This window comes from Tinamus guttatus, unplaced genomic scaffold (genome assembly GCF_059628265.1).
Source record: "Tinamus guttatus ecotype Peru unplaced genomic scaffold, ASM5962826v1 Tinamus_guttatus_pri_ptg000386l, whole genome shotgun sequence".
NCBI classification, from domain to species: domain Eukaryota; kingdom Metazoa; phylum Chordata; class Aves; order Tinamiformes; family Tinamidae; genus Tinamus; species Tinamus guttatus.
This window is the reverse complement of record NW_028288920.1, coordinates 40,058-54,549: the sequence shown is the minus strand read 5'-3', so window position 1 is coordinate 54,549 and position 14,492 is coordinate 40,058. Positions and strand designations below refer to the sequence as shown.

The window sequence follows — 14,492 nt, the reverse complement described above, 5'->3', positions numbered from 1 at the left end:
CCGACTCTGGCAGTGCCGGATTTATGAACAGTCGCTCGACTGTAGGTCCGACCACCTTCAAAACAGCGAATCGAGTTCATGAGTAGCACAGTTTATTCAAATGCAACATTTAGAAGGCGGGTTTGGGGTGTCAGTACAGGAAACTCTCCACTGCAGCGAGGGGTTCTCAGCTGGTGCCTAGTGTGCAAATGCGCAATCATCCCTCACCCAGACGGGGAGGCCTCGGCCTCGAGGAGTCTCCTCAGGCCGCGTCCCGACCCGAGGGGAGGGAAGGGGCTCGGCCTGTTGACCGATCCGGTGATCCAGAAGTTCCGATGGAGTCTTCCTCCCTCTCCCTTCTCCCTGTTGTTTCCCTCCTTAGTTCACCTTTTCTATATTTTCTTTTACATTTAGGTGGAGCTCAAGTGGCTCTAGTTACACTTCCTTTCATTACTGATTGGTTTAAGCGTCTCTTGAGTCAAGGGACAGTCTGGAGCGCACGTTGCTCCGCGAGGAGCGGTCATTCCTCGGAGATAGGTCACTTTGGGACGGGGCCGTGTATTGGGAAGGGTCTCAGCACGGTCCATGGGAAGGGCCTCGCTACCGCTGTCGCTGGCCCCGCAGCAGATGCCGTCCTGCGCGGATGCTCAACCGCCGCGATGACCCTCCATCCCCTCCTCAACCATTGGGATGACCCTCCATCCCCTCCTCAGCTCTCGGGATGACCCTCCATCCCCTCCTCAACCATCGGGATGACCCTCCATCCTCTCCTCAACCGCCGGGATGACCCTCCATCCCCTCCTCAACCGCCGGGATGACCCTCCATCCCCTCCTCAACCGCCAGGATGACCCTCCATCCCCTCCTCAGCCGCCAGGATGACCCTCCATCCCCTCCTCAGCCGCCGGGATGACCCTCCATCCCCTCCTCAACCGCCGGGATGATCCTCCATCCCCTACTCAGCCGCCGGGATGACCCTCCATCCCCTCCTCAGCCGCCGGGATGACCCTCCATCCCCTCCTCAGCTGCCGCGATGACCCTCCATCCCCTCCTCAGCCGGGATGACCCTCCATCCCCTCCTCCACCGCCAGGATGACCCTCCATCCCCTCCTCCACCGCCAGGATGACCCTCCATCCCCTCCTCAACCATCGGGATGACCCTCCATCCCCTCCTCAGCTGCCGCGATGACCCTCCATCCCCTCCTCAACGGCCGGGATGACCCTCCATCCCCTCCTCAACCGTCGGGATGACCCTCCATCCCCTCCTCGGCCGCCGGGATGACCCTCCATCCCCTCCTCCACCGCCAGGATGACCCTCCATCCCCTCCTCCACCGCCAGGATGACCCTCCATCCCCTCCTCAACCATCGGGATGACCCTCCATCCCCTCCTCAGCTGCCGCGATGACCCTCCATCCCCTCCTCAGCCAGGATGACCCTCCATCCCCTCCTCAACCATCGGGATGACCCTCCATCCCCTCCTCAACCGCCGGGATGACCCTCCATCCCCTCCTCCACCGCCAGGATGACCCTCCATCCCCTCCTCAACCGCCGGGATGACCCTCCATCCCCTCCTCAACCGCCGGGATGACCCTCCATCCCCTCCTCAGCCGGGATGACCCTCCATCCCCTCCACAACCGGGATCACCCTCCATCCCCTCCTCCACCGCCAGGATGACCCTCCATCCCCTCCTCAACCGCTGGGATGACCCTCCATCCCCTCCTCAACCACCACGATGACCCTTCATCCCCTCCTCAACCGCCGGGATGACCCTCCATCCCCTCCTCAGCCGCCGGGATGACCCTCCATCCCCTCCACAACCGGGATCACCCTCCATCCCCTCCTCAGCTCTCGGGATGACCCTCCATCCCCTCCTCCACCGCCGGGATGACCCTCCATCCCCTCCTCAACCACCGGGATGACCCTCCATCCCCTCCTCAGCCGCCGGGATGACCCTCCATCCCCTCCTCGACCGCCGGGATGACCCTCCATCCCCTCCTCGACCGCCGGGATGACCCTCCATCCCCTCCTCAGCCGCCGGGATCACCCTCCATCCCCTCCTCAACCATCGGGATGACCCTCCATCCCCTCCTCCACCGCCGGGACGACCCTCCATCCCCTCCTCAGCTCTCGGGATGACCCTCCATCCCCTCCTCAGCCGCCGGGATGACCCTCCATCCCCTCCTCAACGGCCGGGATGACCCTCCATCCCCTCCTCAGCCGCCGGGATGACCCTCCATCCCCTCCTCAGCCGCTCTGCCGCCTCCGTGGGGCGTCCGGCAGAGTCCGGCCGCGGCGTCTCCATCCTGCTCCGCTCTTCGTTCTGTAGGGTGCATTAGCAGGGAAGGTAGGGGTTAAATAGCTAATGTAGAATAAGCTGAGTCTTAGAGCACAAGGACCCATGATAACTGGCAGAGTCTGGATGTCTTGCTCATGGCAGGGGCAGAACCCTTGATAGATGGCAGGGTCAGGATGCCCTGCTCATGGCAAGGTCTGGACCCTTGATAGGTGGCGGGGTTAGGGTGCCCTGCCCTCAATCAGGATGATAGGGGGGCTGCTTATCCAGATGTTTTAATTCAGCAAAATAGATAACATTAACAAGAATGCAAAACAGGAAAACGGGAGGGGGAACACTCTTGGGTAAGAACGGTATAAAAGAGGGACGCTCGAAGTGGTCGAGGTCCGTGGTGTGACCCCTGCGTGGGAAAGCCCGGACCCCAGCTAGCTGGTAATACTTATTATCTTTCTTCTATTAATAAAAGACAATATATCTATGGTGGTTGTCTCTCTCTCCCTGTCAATTCGGATACCGGACCTAACAGTTCGCTCTCATTAGCGGGTGCTGGGAGGGCCGGCCACGTTGCTGAGGGCGTCGTGGAAAGGAGATTCCGCACACACCAACCATCCTGGAGGCGGTAACGGTCTCTCCCGTCAACGAGCCTCTGTAACGCCCACGCTGCGGTTAGGCCCTGGTTTTCCTCTAACTTCCCCTTTCTCGAGCAGTTTCCCACAATCGGTAACAGACAGAAACACTTTGGGAAAGGCGTCTCAGCCGGCGCGTGTGCCCAGCGCAGCAACAGGGCGACCGCCGGCCTCTCGGCATCGCTCCCCCCGGCAGCAGGAGGATGGTCCCCGCGTCGGTGCCCCCGGCCCGGCAGACCCGCGCGGCCCGGCCCGGGCTCTGCCCTGCCGGGAGGCCCGGCCTCGCTCCGCCTCCCTCCGAGCTGCGGGCAGGGCCGCCCGGTGCCCGCCGGGGAGGCCGGGGGAGGCGGCGGGAGCGGAGGCGGCGGCAGCGGGTCCTGCCCGCGCGGGGCTGCGGCCGCGTCCCGGAGCCGCGCGGAGCGGCGGAACCGGCGGAACCGGCGGGGGGGCCGGCGCGGCCCGGCCGCGGGCGGGGGGCAGGGAAGGCCCGGCCGCCCCGGGAACCCCCGCCCGGGCCCGGGGGCGGCGCGAGGAGCCCGCGAGCGGCAGCGGGGCCGGCGCGAGCGCGGCGCTTCTGCGCGTGCGCGTCAGCGACGGGCGGGGCTATGCAGATGAGGGACGAGCAGAGACGGCGGCGACCGAGGCGCAGGGGGCGGGTCTAGGAGAGACGGGGGCGTGTCCATGCAGATGAGAGGCCGCGAGAGCGAGGCCGGGACACGCGCGTGGCCAAAGGCCAGCGGGTTGGGCGGGGTAAGGCACGAAGAGGGCGGGACTATGCAGATTTCTCCTCGCGCGGGGCAGGCCGGGACACGCAGGCGCGGGGCGGCGCGGCGGTTCCTCGGGGCTGGCGGGGCGGTTCCGCGGCGCGGAGCCTCGCGGCGGGTCGGGGCGCGCGTGGGCGCGTCGGGGCCGCGGGGCGGTCCCTGGTCGCGGGGTGTCCGTGAGGTGCGAGTGCGTGGGCGGGCGTGGGCAGCGGGGCGGGCGGGCGGTGTGGCATACTTACCTGGCAGGGGAGACACCATGATCAGGCAGGTGGTTTTCCCAGGGCGAGGCTCATCCCTTGCACTCCGGGTGTGCTGACCCCTGCGATTTCCCCAAATGCGGGAAACTCGACTGCATAATTTGTGGTAGTGGGGGACTGCGTTCGCGCTCTCCCCTGACTTTTGTGGTTTAAAAACAGAATAGAAAAAAGCCTGAGGCTTCTTTTCAGCTTCTTCATTTACCCCTCACTGGCGTCCGCCTCCGGCGGTTTCTCCTCTTTGCTCCGTTCTCCCTCATTTTTCCGCATTTCCGCCGTTTCCCGCGGGCCACTGTGGCTGCCGCAGCCCGCAGAGCAAGGGCCGCCGGCGGAAATGACGTTGCCATGGTGACGCCTTGTTTGTGCGCCGTCATGTTTGGCGTTCCGGTTCCGGTCGGGGCTGCGCGCGGCGGCGCGGCGCAGAGCGGCCCCGGGGCCATGCGGGCGGCGGCGGCCTGAGCGCGGCGGCAGCGGAGCGGCCCCGGCCCCTCTCCGCATGGCGTCGCGCGCTGCCGCCGCGGGGAAGGGCGGCGCCGCCCGCAGGACGCGCTGCCGCGAGCGGAGCCGCCGCTGCCGGCAGGGCCGGGGCGCGGCGCCCGCCGCGCGGAGCCGCAGCCGCAGCCCGGCGCGGACCGAGGAGCCCGGCGCGCTCCGTACGTGCGGGGCGGGGGCGGCCCATCCCGGGGCCGTTGCTGCGGCGGCTCCGCGCTCACCCGCCCCTCGTCTCCGCGCAGGGACCCCGCCGCCAGCGGAGCCGGGCGCCGCGGGCCCCGCCGAGGAGGCGGGCGGGGGGCCCGGGCCGCCCCCGGCCGCGGGGCGGCAGCGCGGGCGCCGGCGCGAGGCCGAGGCGCTGCTGCTCGAGCTGTCCCGCGGGCTGCAGTGCCCCGCGCCGCTCCCGCCGGCCGCCAGCGACGGCTCCGCCGAGGCCGCCCCGGGCGGGCGCCCCAAGCGCCGCGCGGCCAAAGTGTGAGCAGGGCCCGGGGGGCGGCTGCGGGCGGGCCGGGCCGCCCGGCCCCGCGCTCACCGGCCGGCCCTGCCCCGGCGCCGCAGGGCCCTGCTCTACCTGCAGGAGCTGGCGGAGGAGCTGACGAGCGTGTGCCAGGCCCCCGCGCCCGGCGACGCGGCCCGCGAGCCCCAGCCCGAGCGCGCGCAGCGGAGGCGCCGCGGCCGGCGCGCCGGGGAGGCGGCGGACGGCGATGACCCCGCGCGGGACGCCGACTTCGTGCCCTCCGCGGAGGGGCTGCTGCAGGCCGAGGAGGAGGAGGAGGACGAGGGGAGCGACGCGCCCCTCAGCGACGCCTCCGAGTCGGAGCCCGAGGCTCCCCGGGGACACGGCGCCAGGACGGCGCCCGCAGGGGTAACGGCCGCTCTTTGCCCGGGGCAGACGGCAGGGACCCCTCTCTGGCGGGTGGGTGCCGGGACAGGGATGATTCCTGGCGCCGGCTCCTCCGCCTTGGCGGCGACAGGGCGAGGGGACCGGGCACGGGGTGACGGTGGGGATGGCTGGGGGCTCCCCGGGCTCCCGCAGGAGCAGCCGGCGCTGGGAAGGAGCCCGGTACCGCGGGCTGCGCCGGCCCGGTCCCGGCGGGGCGCGAGGGGACGTTGGGGCCGGCTCTGAGCCCGCCCGCCCTCGTGCGCAGAGGTCGAAGCCGCAGTGCCGCGGCCTCGCGCCCAACGGCTTCCACAACTCCATCATGGCGCCCGTGGAGAAGTGCTCCAGCCTCACGTGCAGCGTGTGAGTGCGGCCGGGACGGGCGCAGGGCACCGTGGGGTGCGCACGGAGCTGCGCCCTGACGTCCGCCCCTCCGCTGCAGGCGGGATCAGAATTACTCCCAGTGGGAGTTTCCCGACTGGATCCCCTTGGTGCACAAGTGGACGTGTCTCTCTGACAGGTAGCGGCGCTGGGGCGCTGGGGGGCTGCGGCCGCGCGGTGACATGGGCAGGAGAGCCAGAGCTGGGGGCAGGGGACGTTGGGGGCGGCGGGGACGCAGCCAGCATTGCACCCCTGCATTCTGCTCGTGCTTCCTCCCTGGAGCCTGAGCATCCCTGGGGATCCTGGCCCATGTGGGGAGCGGGGCCGGGCTGCACTGGAGCGAGCGGTTCCCTGTGTGTGCAGCCCTGCGGCTGCGCGGGCGCGAGCGGTTCCCTTCACGCACAGCGGGAGCGAGCGGTTCCCTGCACATGCAGCGGGACTGGGCTGCGCGGGCGCGAGCGGTTCCCTGCACGCACAGCGGGCGCGAGCGGTTCCCTGCACGCGCAGCAGGAGCGAGCGGTTCCCTGCACATGCAGCGGGACTGGGCTGCGCGGGAGCGAGCGGTTCCCTGCACATGCAGCAGGGCCGGGCTGTATGGGAGCGAGCGGTTCCCTGCACGCGCAGCACGGCCGGGCCCTGGCGGGAGCAGCCCCCTCTCAGCTCCTCCCGCCTCTGCAGCGAGGCTGCCCCGTACCTGCCCGCGGAGGAGAAGTCGCCCCTTTTCCTTATCCAGCGGGAGGGCATTGAGGAAGACGGTGCCTTGTACAGGATCAACAGGTCTGTGGGCACTGAGGGCCTGTGGTGACTCCGTGGCCAGCAGCCCGTCCGGGCGCAGGACGGGGCCCTGGCGCCTCCTCCGCCGCGCGGCCCCGCGGCTGCGCCCCGAGCGGCCCCCTCGCCCGCAGGTTCGGCTCCCTGCAGCCCCACGCGGAGCGCCTGGACGTGTCCTTCTTCGTGGGCGGCCCCGTGTGGGCCATGGAGTGGTGCCCGTGCCCGGAGGGCTCGGCGGCGGCGCAGTACGTGGCGCTCTACTGCCACGGCAGCATGGAGGAGACGCACAGCGTGGCGGGGCTGCACGGCGGCCGCGCGCTGCTGCAGCTCTGGAGCCTGGGCGCGCTGCAGCGCGAGCGCGGGTGAGTCAGCGCGCGCGGCGGCGCTGCCGGCGGCGCCGGGGCCGCCCCTGCCCTCGTCACGGGCCGCCTGTGCCCGCAGCTCCGAGCACGGCCCCGCGCTGGCCTACGGCGTCGCCGCCGACCACGGCTGCGTCTGGGACATGAAGTTCTGCCCCAGCGGCGCCTGGGAGCCGCCCGCCGCCCCCAGGAAGGTGGGTTTGTGCACGGGGGCCGCGCGGCCGCCCCGTCCCGGCAGCGGCCTCAGCGCGCGCCCCGTCCGCAGCACCCGCAGATGAGCCGGCTGGGCCTGCTGGCCGCGGCCTTCTCGGACGGCGCCGTGCTGCTCTACTCGCTGCCGCACCCCGAGGCCCTGCGCGCCGCCGCGCGATGCCAGGTAACAGGTAGGAAGAGCCGCTCCGCGAGCGGGACGGGAGCCGGAGCCGTCCCGGCGCCACGGGGACCCCGGCGCCTCCGCGGCCGCGGTGCCGGGACGGGGCGCGCGGGGCCGGCTCCGCGATGGGGTGGTGCGGGGGCTGCGTGTCGCAGCGGGAGCGGCGCTGCCCCTCCGCGGTGCCGGGTCCGCCGGGTCCGTTGCTCCTGTCCTGCTGCTGCTGCTTGTGGGCTGCGCTGGGGACGCCGTGCTGGCCGGGGGACGGGATGGGGCCGGGCCTGGGGGCCCCGATTCGGGCTCTGGGCTGCTGAGCGGCTCCCACGCGGTTCCTGGGGAACCCCGCGTGTCCCTGACCCTGCTCCGCTCTCTCCTAGATGGGTCCCTGCACAAGCAGCTCATCTGCAAGGTCAGTGTCCCCGGGCGGGGTGTCCGCGTGGCGGAGCAGAGCCCTGCGGCAGCCCCGGGGCCGTGACGTGTCCGTCCGTGCCCGCAGGCGCAGTGCGTGGCCGCGCTGCACGTGGGCGCCGTGCAGGCAGGGAGCGCCCCCGAGTGCGGCCAGTGCTTCAGCCTCTCCTGGCTGCCCTCCAAGCCCCACCACCACCTGGCTGCCGGCTTCTACGATGGTGAGCGGGGTGCCCTTCCGCGGGGTGCCCTTCCGCGGGGTCCCCTTCCGCGGGGTGCCCTTCCGCGGGGTCCCCTTCCGCAGGGTCCCCTTCCCGCGCCGGGGCGGCAGCAGAGGGGGCAGGCGGGACGTGCCCCACACCGCAGCGCCCGGCGGCTCCGCTGCACCCGGAGCTGACGGAGCCGCCCGTTGCACCGCGTCCTCCCCAGGCACCGTGGCCATCTGGAACCTGCCCACCACGTCGCTGCTGCAGCGCGTGTGCCAGCCCGACGGCTCCCTCAAGCTCTACCCGTTCCGCTGCTTCCTGGCGCACGACCACGCTGTGCGGAGCATAGAGTGGTGCAAGGCCGACAGGTGAGCGCCGCGCGCGGCCCGGCGCGGCCTCGCTGCCCTCGCGGGGCCTGGAGCCCGGCCGGGACGCGCTCCGCTCCGGCTCTCAGCGCCGCCTCTCTCCTGGTTCTCAGCAACTTCCTGGTCACGGCAGGGAACGATCGCAAGATCAAGTTCTGGGACCTGCGGCGGCTCTACGAGCCCATCAACAGCATCAAGCGCTTCCTCAGCACCGAGGTGGCCTGGCTGCTGCCTTACAACGGCGTCACGGTGGCCCAGGACAACTGCTACGCCTCGTGAGTGCTGGGCCAGCTCCTGGCCCGCTCCGGGGCGGCGTCGGAGCGGCCGCGGGATCCCGCCGTGTGCCGGGACCGAGGCCAGGGGCTGGGCTGGACCCGGGGGCTGCCGTGTGTCCCTGCTGGCGGGTGGCCCGGGGCTCCACGGGGCTGCGGAGCGGCTCTGGGCTCGTTCCTGGCTTCAGGAGTTGCCACAAGAGCAGCTCAGGGGCAGCCCCCCCTGCCGGGTCCCTGTGTCCCCACGGGGGTGACTTTGTGTCAGCACTGGGTCTCGCTGGCCCTGGGCACTGCCCTTGCGCTCCCTTCCTTGCAGTTATGGTCTCTGTGGGATCCACTATATCGACGCTGGGTACCTCGGCTTCAAGGCCTATTTTGTGGCCCCTCGCAAGGGCACGGTGTGGGTAAGAGGCTTGTCCCTGTCCCAAGGGCCGTGGGGCCGTGTGCCCGGCTCCCGGCTGCGCTGCTGCCCCTACCTGCAGCTGAGCAGCCCGTGCAGGGAGGCCGCTGCAGCGCGGGAGCCTCGCGGGGCCCCGCGTCCTCGAGCCGCCTCTTCCCGCAGAGCATCTCGGGCTCGGACTGGCTCAACACGGTGGCTGCCGGAGACATCACCGGGGAGCTGGTGGCCGCGGTGCTGCCCGACCTGGCCGTTAACCCCCTCAACATCAAGCGGCCCTCGGAGCGCAGATTCGTAAGAGCCCCCGTCCGCGGCGGCTGTGGCGGGACGGGCACCACCGTGAGAGCATTCGGGGCAGAGCCCCCCTGCCCCACGCGCAGCCCCGCCGCCACGGCCGCCTCCGCCCCGCAGCCCGTGTACAAGGCCGACCTGCTGCCCTGCGGCCCCGCCGGCCCCGCGGGCGCCGAGCAGGGCCTGCCCAGGACCAGGCGCTACAGCGAGATGGTGGCCAAGACCTGCATCCGCTTCCGCGACACGGACCTGGTAGGGGCCGGGGCGGCCCTGGCTGCGCGGGGACGCTGGCGGGTGGCCCTGGGGTGACGGTGCCCGCTGCGCCCCGGCGCACGGCGCTGCCCTCCGCAGCGCAGCTTCAAGAACTTCCCCAGCCGCGAGCCCATGCGCAGGATGCACACGCAGGAGGTGAAGGCCGAGCTGAGCCTCGACCGCCTGCAGCTCGAGTCCCTGCACAAGGTGGGAGCGCTGCGCCCCGCGCGCGGTGCAGGGCGCCGGGGCCGCGCGCGCTGACGCTGCCCCGTGCCGCAGGTGCGCTTCAGCCCCAACCTGGACTCGCTGGGCTGGCTGGTGTCGGGGGGCCAGGCCGGCATCGTGCGCGCGCACTGCCTGCTGGGGCTGGCCTGCGGCGTGGGCCGGCGCCTGCCGCGGGAGAGCCGCGCGCGCGGAGCCGACTGCGACGCCGGCGCCGACCCGCTGCCCGCCGACCGCGACGCCGGCGCCGACCCGTCGCCCCAGTAGCGCCCGCCGGAGCTGCAGGCCCAGCTCGATCCCGTGGGCCCCGGGCCGGGACGGGGGCTGAGCCCCCGGTGCGGCGCCACGGGCAGGAGTCCGTGCGGCCCCGGCGGCCCCGGGGGCTGGCGGCGGGGCCGGGCGCTCCGCGGTCGCTCACATTGAGCCTGTGCCCTCGCGGAGCAGTAAAGGTGGCTGTTTTGTAAAGGTGCCGTTTTGTGGAGGCTCTGTGTGCCGGGGGCAGGGGCTGTGCCGCCACGGGGACCCCCTGTCCCCCCACGGCCTCCCCGTGGTCGCGCCGACACCTCCGCTGCTCTCGGACACGTTTATTGGGGCCGGGGGGCTCAGGCCTCGCACCGCACAGACGGACACGTGGACGGACACACAGACACGTAGATACACAGGCAGGCACGTAGACACACAGACGGACACGTAGACACGTGCAGACACACGAACAGACACACGGACAGACAGACAAACTCCTCCAGGGCCGCGGACACAGGCTCAGGGCCGGGGGGCAGGGATGGGGTCCGGCTCCCCCTGCCCATGGGGCCGGTCCCCCATTCCCGGCTGCTGCAGCCCCAGGTGCCGCCGTCCTCGTCCTCGCGGGGCCGCGGCCAGGCCGGTCCCGCCGCAGGGCACACGGAGCCCGGGGCCGGTCCCGCCGCGGGGTCAGGCCGGGAGCCCGCGGCAGTGGGCGCAGGTGGCCATGTCGTTGCCGTAGGGCTCCAGCTGCAGCGTGCAGGAGGCCAGGCCGAAGCGCCCGCGCAGCTCGGCCGTGGCCGCTCGCAGCACGGCCTCGGCGTCGGCGCCCGCGCCTGCGGGCAGCGCCGCTCAGCGGGGCGCCCCTCGGCGGGGCAGGAGCCGCGGGACAGGGACGGTGACACTCACCCACGGCCACGTGCGCCGCCACCACGGGCAGCCCCGGCGTCAGCGCCCAGACGTGCAGGTCGTGGGTGCCCCGCACCCCGTCCACGGCCAGCAGCGCCGCCTCCACCGCGCCGGGCTCGGCGCCCCGCGGCGCCCCTGTGCCGGCCGTCAGCGCGAGCCGCCCGCGGGAACGGCAGCGCCCCGGCCCGCGGGAACGGCAGCGCCCCGGCCCGCGGGAACGGCAGCGCCCGGCCCACGGGGACGGCAGCGCCCCGACCCGCGGGAACGGCAGCGCCCCGACCCGCGCCGCCCCCGCCCCGCGCACCTTCCATGAGCACGCGGAAGACGTCCCGCAGGATGGCCCCGGTGGAGCCCAGCACGAAGAGCGAGAAGAGCAGCGTGCTGATGGGGTCCGCGATCTTGCACTGGGGCTGCGGGCAGGGCAGCGTGGGGCTGGGGCCGGCCCCACGGCGCGGCCCGGGAGCGCCCGCCCGCCCACCTTGAAGTAGATGACGGTGGCGGCCACGAGGACGCCGACGCTCTGCAGCAGGTCGCCCACGACGTGCACGAAGGCCGCGCGGACGCTGGTGCTGCCGGGCAGCGCCCGAGCCCCCGCGCTCCCCTCCAGCCGCTCGTAGTCCTGGCCGTGGCCGTGGCCGGGCTGGCGCAGCACGTAGGCCATGCTGCGGGGAGCGGGTGGCTCGGCTCTGTGCACGCTGGGGCAGAGCAGCCCCAGGACAGGGCACGTCGGGGGCAGGTGTGGGGCTGGGGCGGGTGCCCATGCTGGGCGCAAGAGGGCTGCCCCCCTGCGGCACATGCATGGGGCCAGGGCAAGGCCGTGGGGCTGGAGACAGCAGGGCAGTGGGGCTAGGGGACACCTGTGGGGCCGCACAAGTGTGTGGGGCTGCACCGATGGGGCGGCGGGGTGCACAGGCTGGGGGCTGCTGTGGCCAGGGGATGCCTGTGGCTGGGGACAGTGGCCAGGAGCGTCGGTGGCCGGGGCACGTACACCAGGTTGACCCCCACGGCGCCGGCGGAGGTGGCCAGCATGGCCCTCGCCTCGATCTCGTAGTCACCGCTGACGATGCGGGCGGCCGCCAGGTAGACGAGCGCTGCTGTCACCAGCCAGATGGAGAGCACCGAGGCCAGCGCGCCCAGCGTCTCTGCGGGTGGCAGCGTCAGCGCCCGCCAGCCACGCTGCGCCCCGCGCTGCCCCACGCCGTCCTGTGCCACCCTGTGCTGCCCCCCACACCGCCCTGTGCAGCCCCCCATGTCTCACCCGCGCGGTGCCAGCCAAAGCTCATGGTCCTGGTGGGCGGCCGGGCAGAGACCCAGAGCGAGAAGAGGCTCACGGCCATGCTGCCCACGTCCGCCAGCAGATGCGCCGCGTCCGTCATGATGGCCAGGCTGTGCGCCAGGTAGCCACCTGCGGAGCCGCGGTGCTGCCACCCCCGCCGAGCCCGGCCCGATGCATCCCCAGCCCCCATCCTGCTCTATCCCCATCGCCCCATCAACCATCCGTGGGTGCCAGCATCATCACCCATCCCGCTGCAGCCCTGTCACCCCAGCACCCACCCCACAGGAGCCCGAGCACCCAGCATCCCTCCTGCTTCAGCATCAGCACCCGGCACCCATCCCACTGTATCCCCATTGCCCTATCAACCGTCCATGGGCACCAGCACCTATCCCACCGGAGCCCCTTCACCCTAACGCATGTTCCACCGTAGCCTCAGCATCTGTCACCCATCCCGCTGCATCCCCAGCACCCATCCCGCTGCAGCCCCATTGCCCTGGCACCCGCTGCAACTCCAGCACCCCGATAGCTGTCCCGCTGCAGCCCCATCACCCCAGCACCCGTCCCGCTGTGGCCCCGGCACCCTGTCCCGGCCCCTGTCCCGCTGCAGCCCCGACCCGGTACCTATGACCTCCCCGACCATGAAGATGCAGCAGATGGTGCAGGCGACACTGAGCTGCCGCCGGGCCTGGAGCCTCCCGCCGGGGCTGGGCGGCGCGGGGCTGCAGCGGCAGCGCGGGGCCGGGGCCGCCTCGGGCTGCAGCTCCAGCTCGGGGGCCGCGGGCTCCGCGCCAGCCGGGGCGCCCCGGGCACCGGCGAACAGGCTGCGGGCAGGAGTGGCGGGCAGCCCCGGGGCTACCGGATCCCCCGTCCCGGAGCTCCCGGTGCGCCCGTCCCACAGCCCCGGGACTCCCAGAGCCCCCAGCCCGCAGTCCCGGAGCTCCCGGTGCCCCCGGTCCGCAGTCCCGGCACGGCCGCTACCCCCTTCCAGCAGCCCCGGCAGCCTGCGGCGGCCCCGGGGGATCCTCTCCCCGCGCCCCGGGTCGCTGCACCCCGCTCCGGCCCCGTCGCTCCCCTCGCGGCTCGGCCGGGCCCACGCGACGCCACCAGTCTGGTCCCGTGTCAGTCTGGTCACGCAGCGGCGGGCCCCGTCCCCGTCCCTGTCCCCGTCCCCGTCCCGCTCCGCGCGCGGCCGCAGCCGCCGACCTCCCCCGCGCTGCGCGCTCAACCGAGACCGGGCGGCTGCGGGTCCGGGAGCGCCGGTGTGGCGGCGCAGGACGGGACTTAAGGCGGCGGGAACGGGGGTGCCGGGCTGCCGGCCGCGGCGCGTGCAGGGCCGTGACGCGAGGGAGCGGGCGGCGGAGGCGGCGGGGAGCCGCGGGGGACACGGCGGGGGCGGCGGAGACGAACGGGGCATCGCGCGGGGTGACCGCAGCGGCGCGGGGGCGTGATGGATGGTGGCGGTGCCGGTACCGGGCGAGGGTGGCGGTGCTGGGCTGCGGACCCTGGGGGTGGTGGCGGTACCGACATGCGGGTGCCGGGGGTGGTGGACGTGCCGGTCACGGTGCCGGGATGAGGGACGTGCAGGAGCGGGGGTGTCGGCGTGGCGGTGCCGGGAGTGATGGAGGTGTCAGCGGTGGCGCCGCTGGGGACGCAGAGGGGGGTGGAGGTGGCGGGGGTGGTGGACAGGCTGGTGTCGGGATGACGGATGTGGCAGTGCCGGGAGTGGCGGAGCGGGGGTGTCGGGAGTGAGGGTCGTGCAGGCGCGGGGGGTGATGCAGGTGCCGGCGCGGGTGCCGGGGTGCCGGTGCCGATGTCGGTGGCGGGGATGATGGATGTGGCAGTGCCGGGAGTGATGGACGTGCCGGTGTCGGGAACGAGGGACGTGCAGATGCTACGCGTGATGCAGGTGCCGGGGTGCCGGTGCCGGGGGCGATGGAGATGCGGGGGTGAGGGACGTGCCGGTCGCAGTGCCGGGGCGATGGACGTGCGGATGCCGGTGCCGGTCGCGGTGCCGGTGCCGGCGGTACCTCTTGAGGCGCAGGCTGCCGTCGGCGCGGCCGCCGCGCGGGGCGATCAGCCGGGCGCTCTCGGTGCCGGGCGGGAGCTCCATCCCGGGCACCCGCCGCTCCGCCGCCGCCGCCGGAGCCCGGAGCGGCCCCTGCCCGCCGCGCAGGCCCCGCCCACACCCCACATGGCCCCGCCCACAACCAGGTCACCGCCCACCACGATGTCCCGCCCCCATCGGCCGCGGGGCGGGGCGGCGGGCGGGGCTCGCGGGGGGGCGGGGCCGCGGTTCTCCCGCGCGCGGGAGCGGCGCGCGGCCCCGCGGGGCGGGTTCCGCGCAGACACGCGTGTTCATACGTGTGCGTGTGCACGGAAGCTGCGGCCCCCGCGCGACTACGGCCCCCGGCGGCCCCCGTGCGGGGGCCGCCGGGGGCCGTAGTCGCGCGGGGGCCGCCGGGGGTTGTAGTCGCGCGGGGGCCGCCGG

The 14,492-nt window shown here is 72.9% G+C and overlaps 2 protein-coding genes and 1 non-coding gene across 3 annotated transcripts; 2 read left to right on the top strand and 1 right to left on the bottom strand.

Moving 5' to 3' along the window:
• Positions 1-3,893: 3,893 nt before the first annotated feature.
• On the top strand, positions 3,894-4,057 carry LOC148593507 (U1 spliceosomal RNA). Its single transcript, XR_015913709.1, has one exon. It is a non-coding gene; the product is annotated as a U1 spliceosomal RNA (small nuclear RNA).
• A 355-nt stretch (positions 4,058-4,412) lies between these two features.
• On the top strand, positions 4,413-9,846 carry LOC148593506 (general transcription factor 3C polypeptide 2-like). The gene is made up of 17 exons (XM_088530757.1): positions 4,413-4,882; positions 4,967-5,273; positions 5,557-5,651; positions 5,731-5,808; positions 6,348-6,446; positions 6,575-6,802; positions 6,882-6,993; positions 7,065-7,182; positions 7,547-7,578; positions 7,666-7,795; positions 8,004-8,148; positions 8,259-8,420; positions 8,734-8,821; positions 8,980-9,108; positions 9,226-9,357; positions 9,457-9,564; positions 9,637-9,846. Exons 1-17 carry the CDS (start codon positions 4,413-4,415, stop codon positions 9,844-9,846), a joined length of 2,643 nt encoding a protein of 880 aa, XP_088386883.1.
• A 663-nt stretch (positions 9,847-10,509) lies between these two features.
• Positions 10,510-14,114, bottom strand: LOC148593505 (proton-coupled zinc antiporter SLC30A2-like). Its single transcript, XM_088530756.1, has 9 exons — positions 14,032-14,114; positions 13,530-13,646; positions 12,626-12,825; positions 11,987-12,133; positions 11,717-11,870; positions 11,207-11,390; positions 11,033-11,138; positions 10,729-10,863; positions 10,510-10,655 (listed from the first exon to the last, which is right to left on the bottom strand). The coding sequence occupies exons 1-9, from the start codon at positions 14,112-14,114 to the stop codon at positions 10,510-10,512; spliced, it is 1,272 nt and encodes a 423-aa protein (XP_088386882.1).
• Positions 14,115-14,492: the final 378 nt, after the last annotated feature.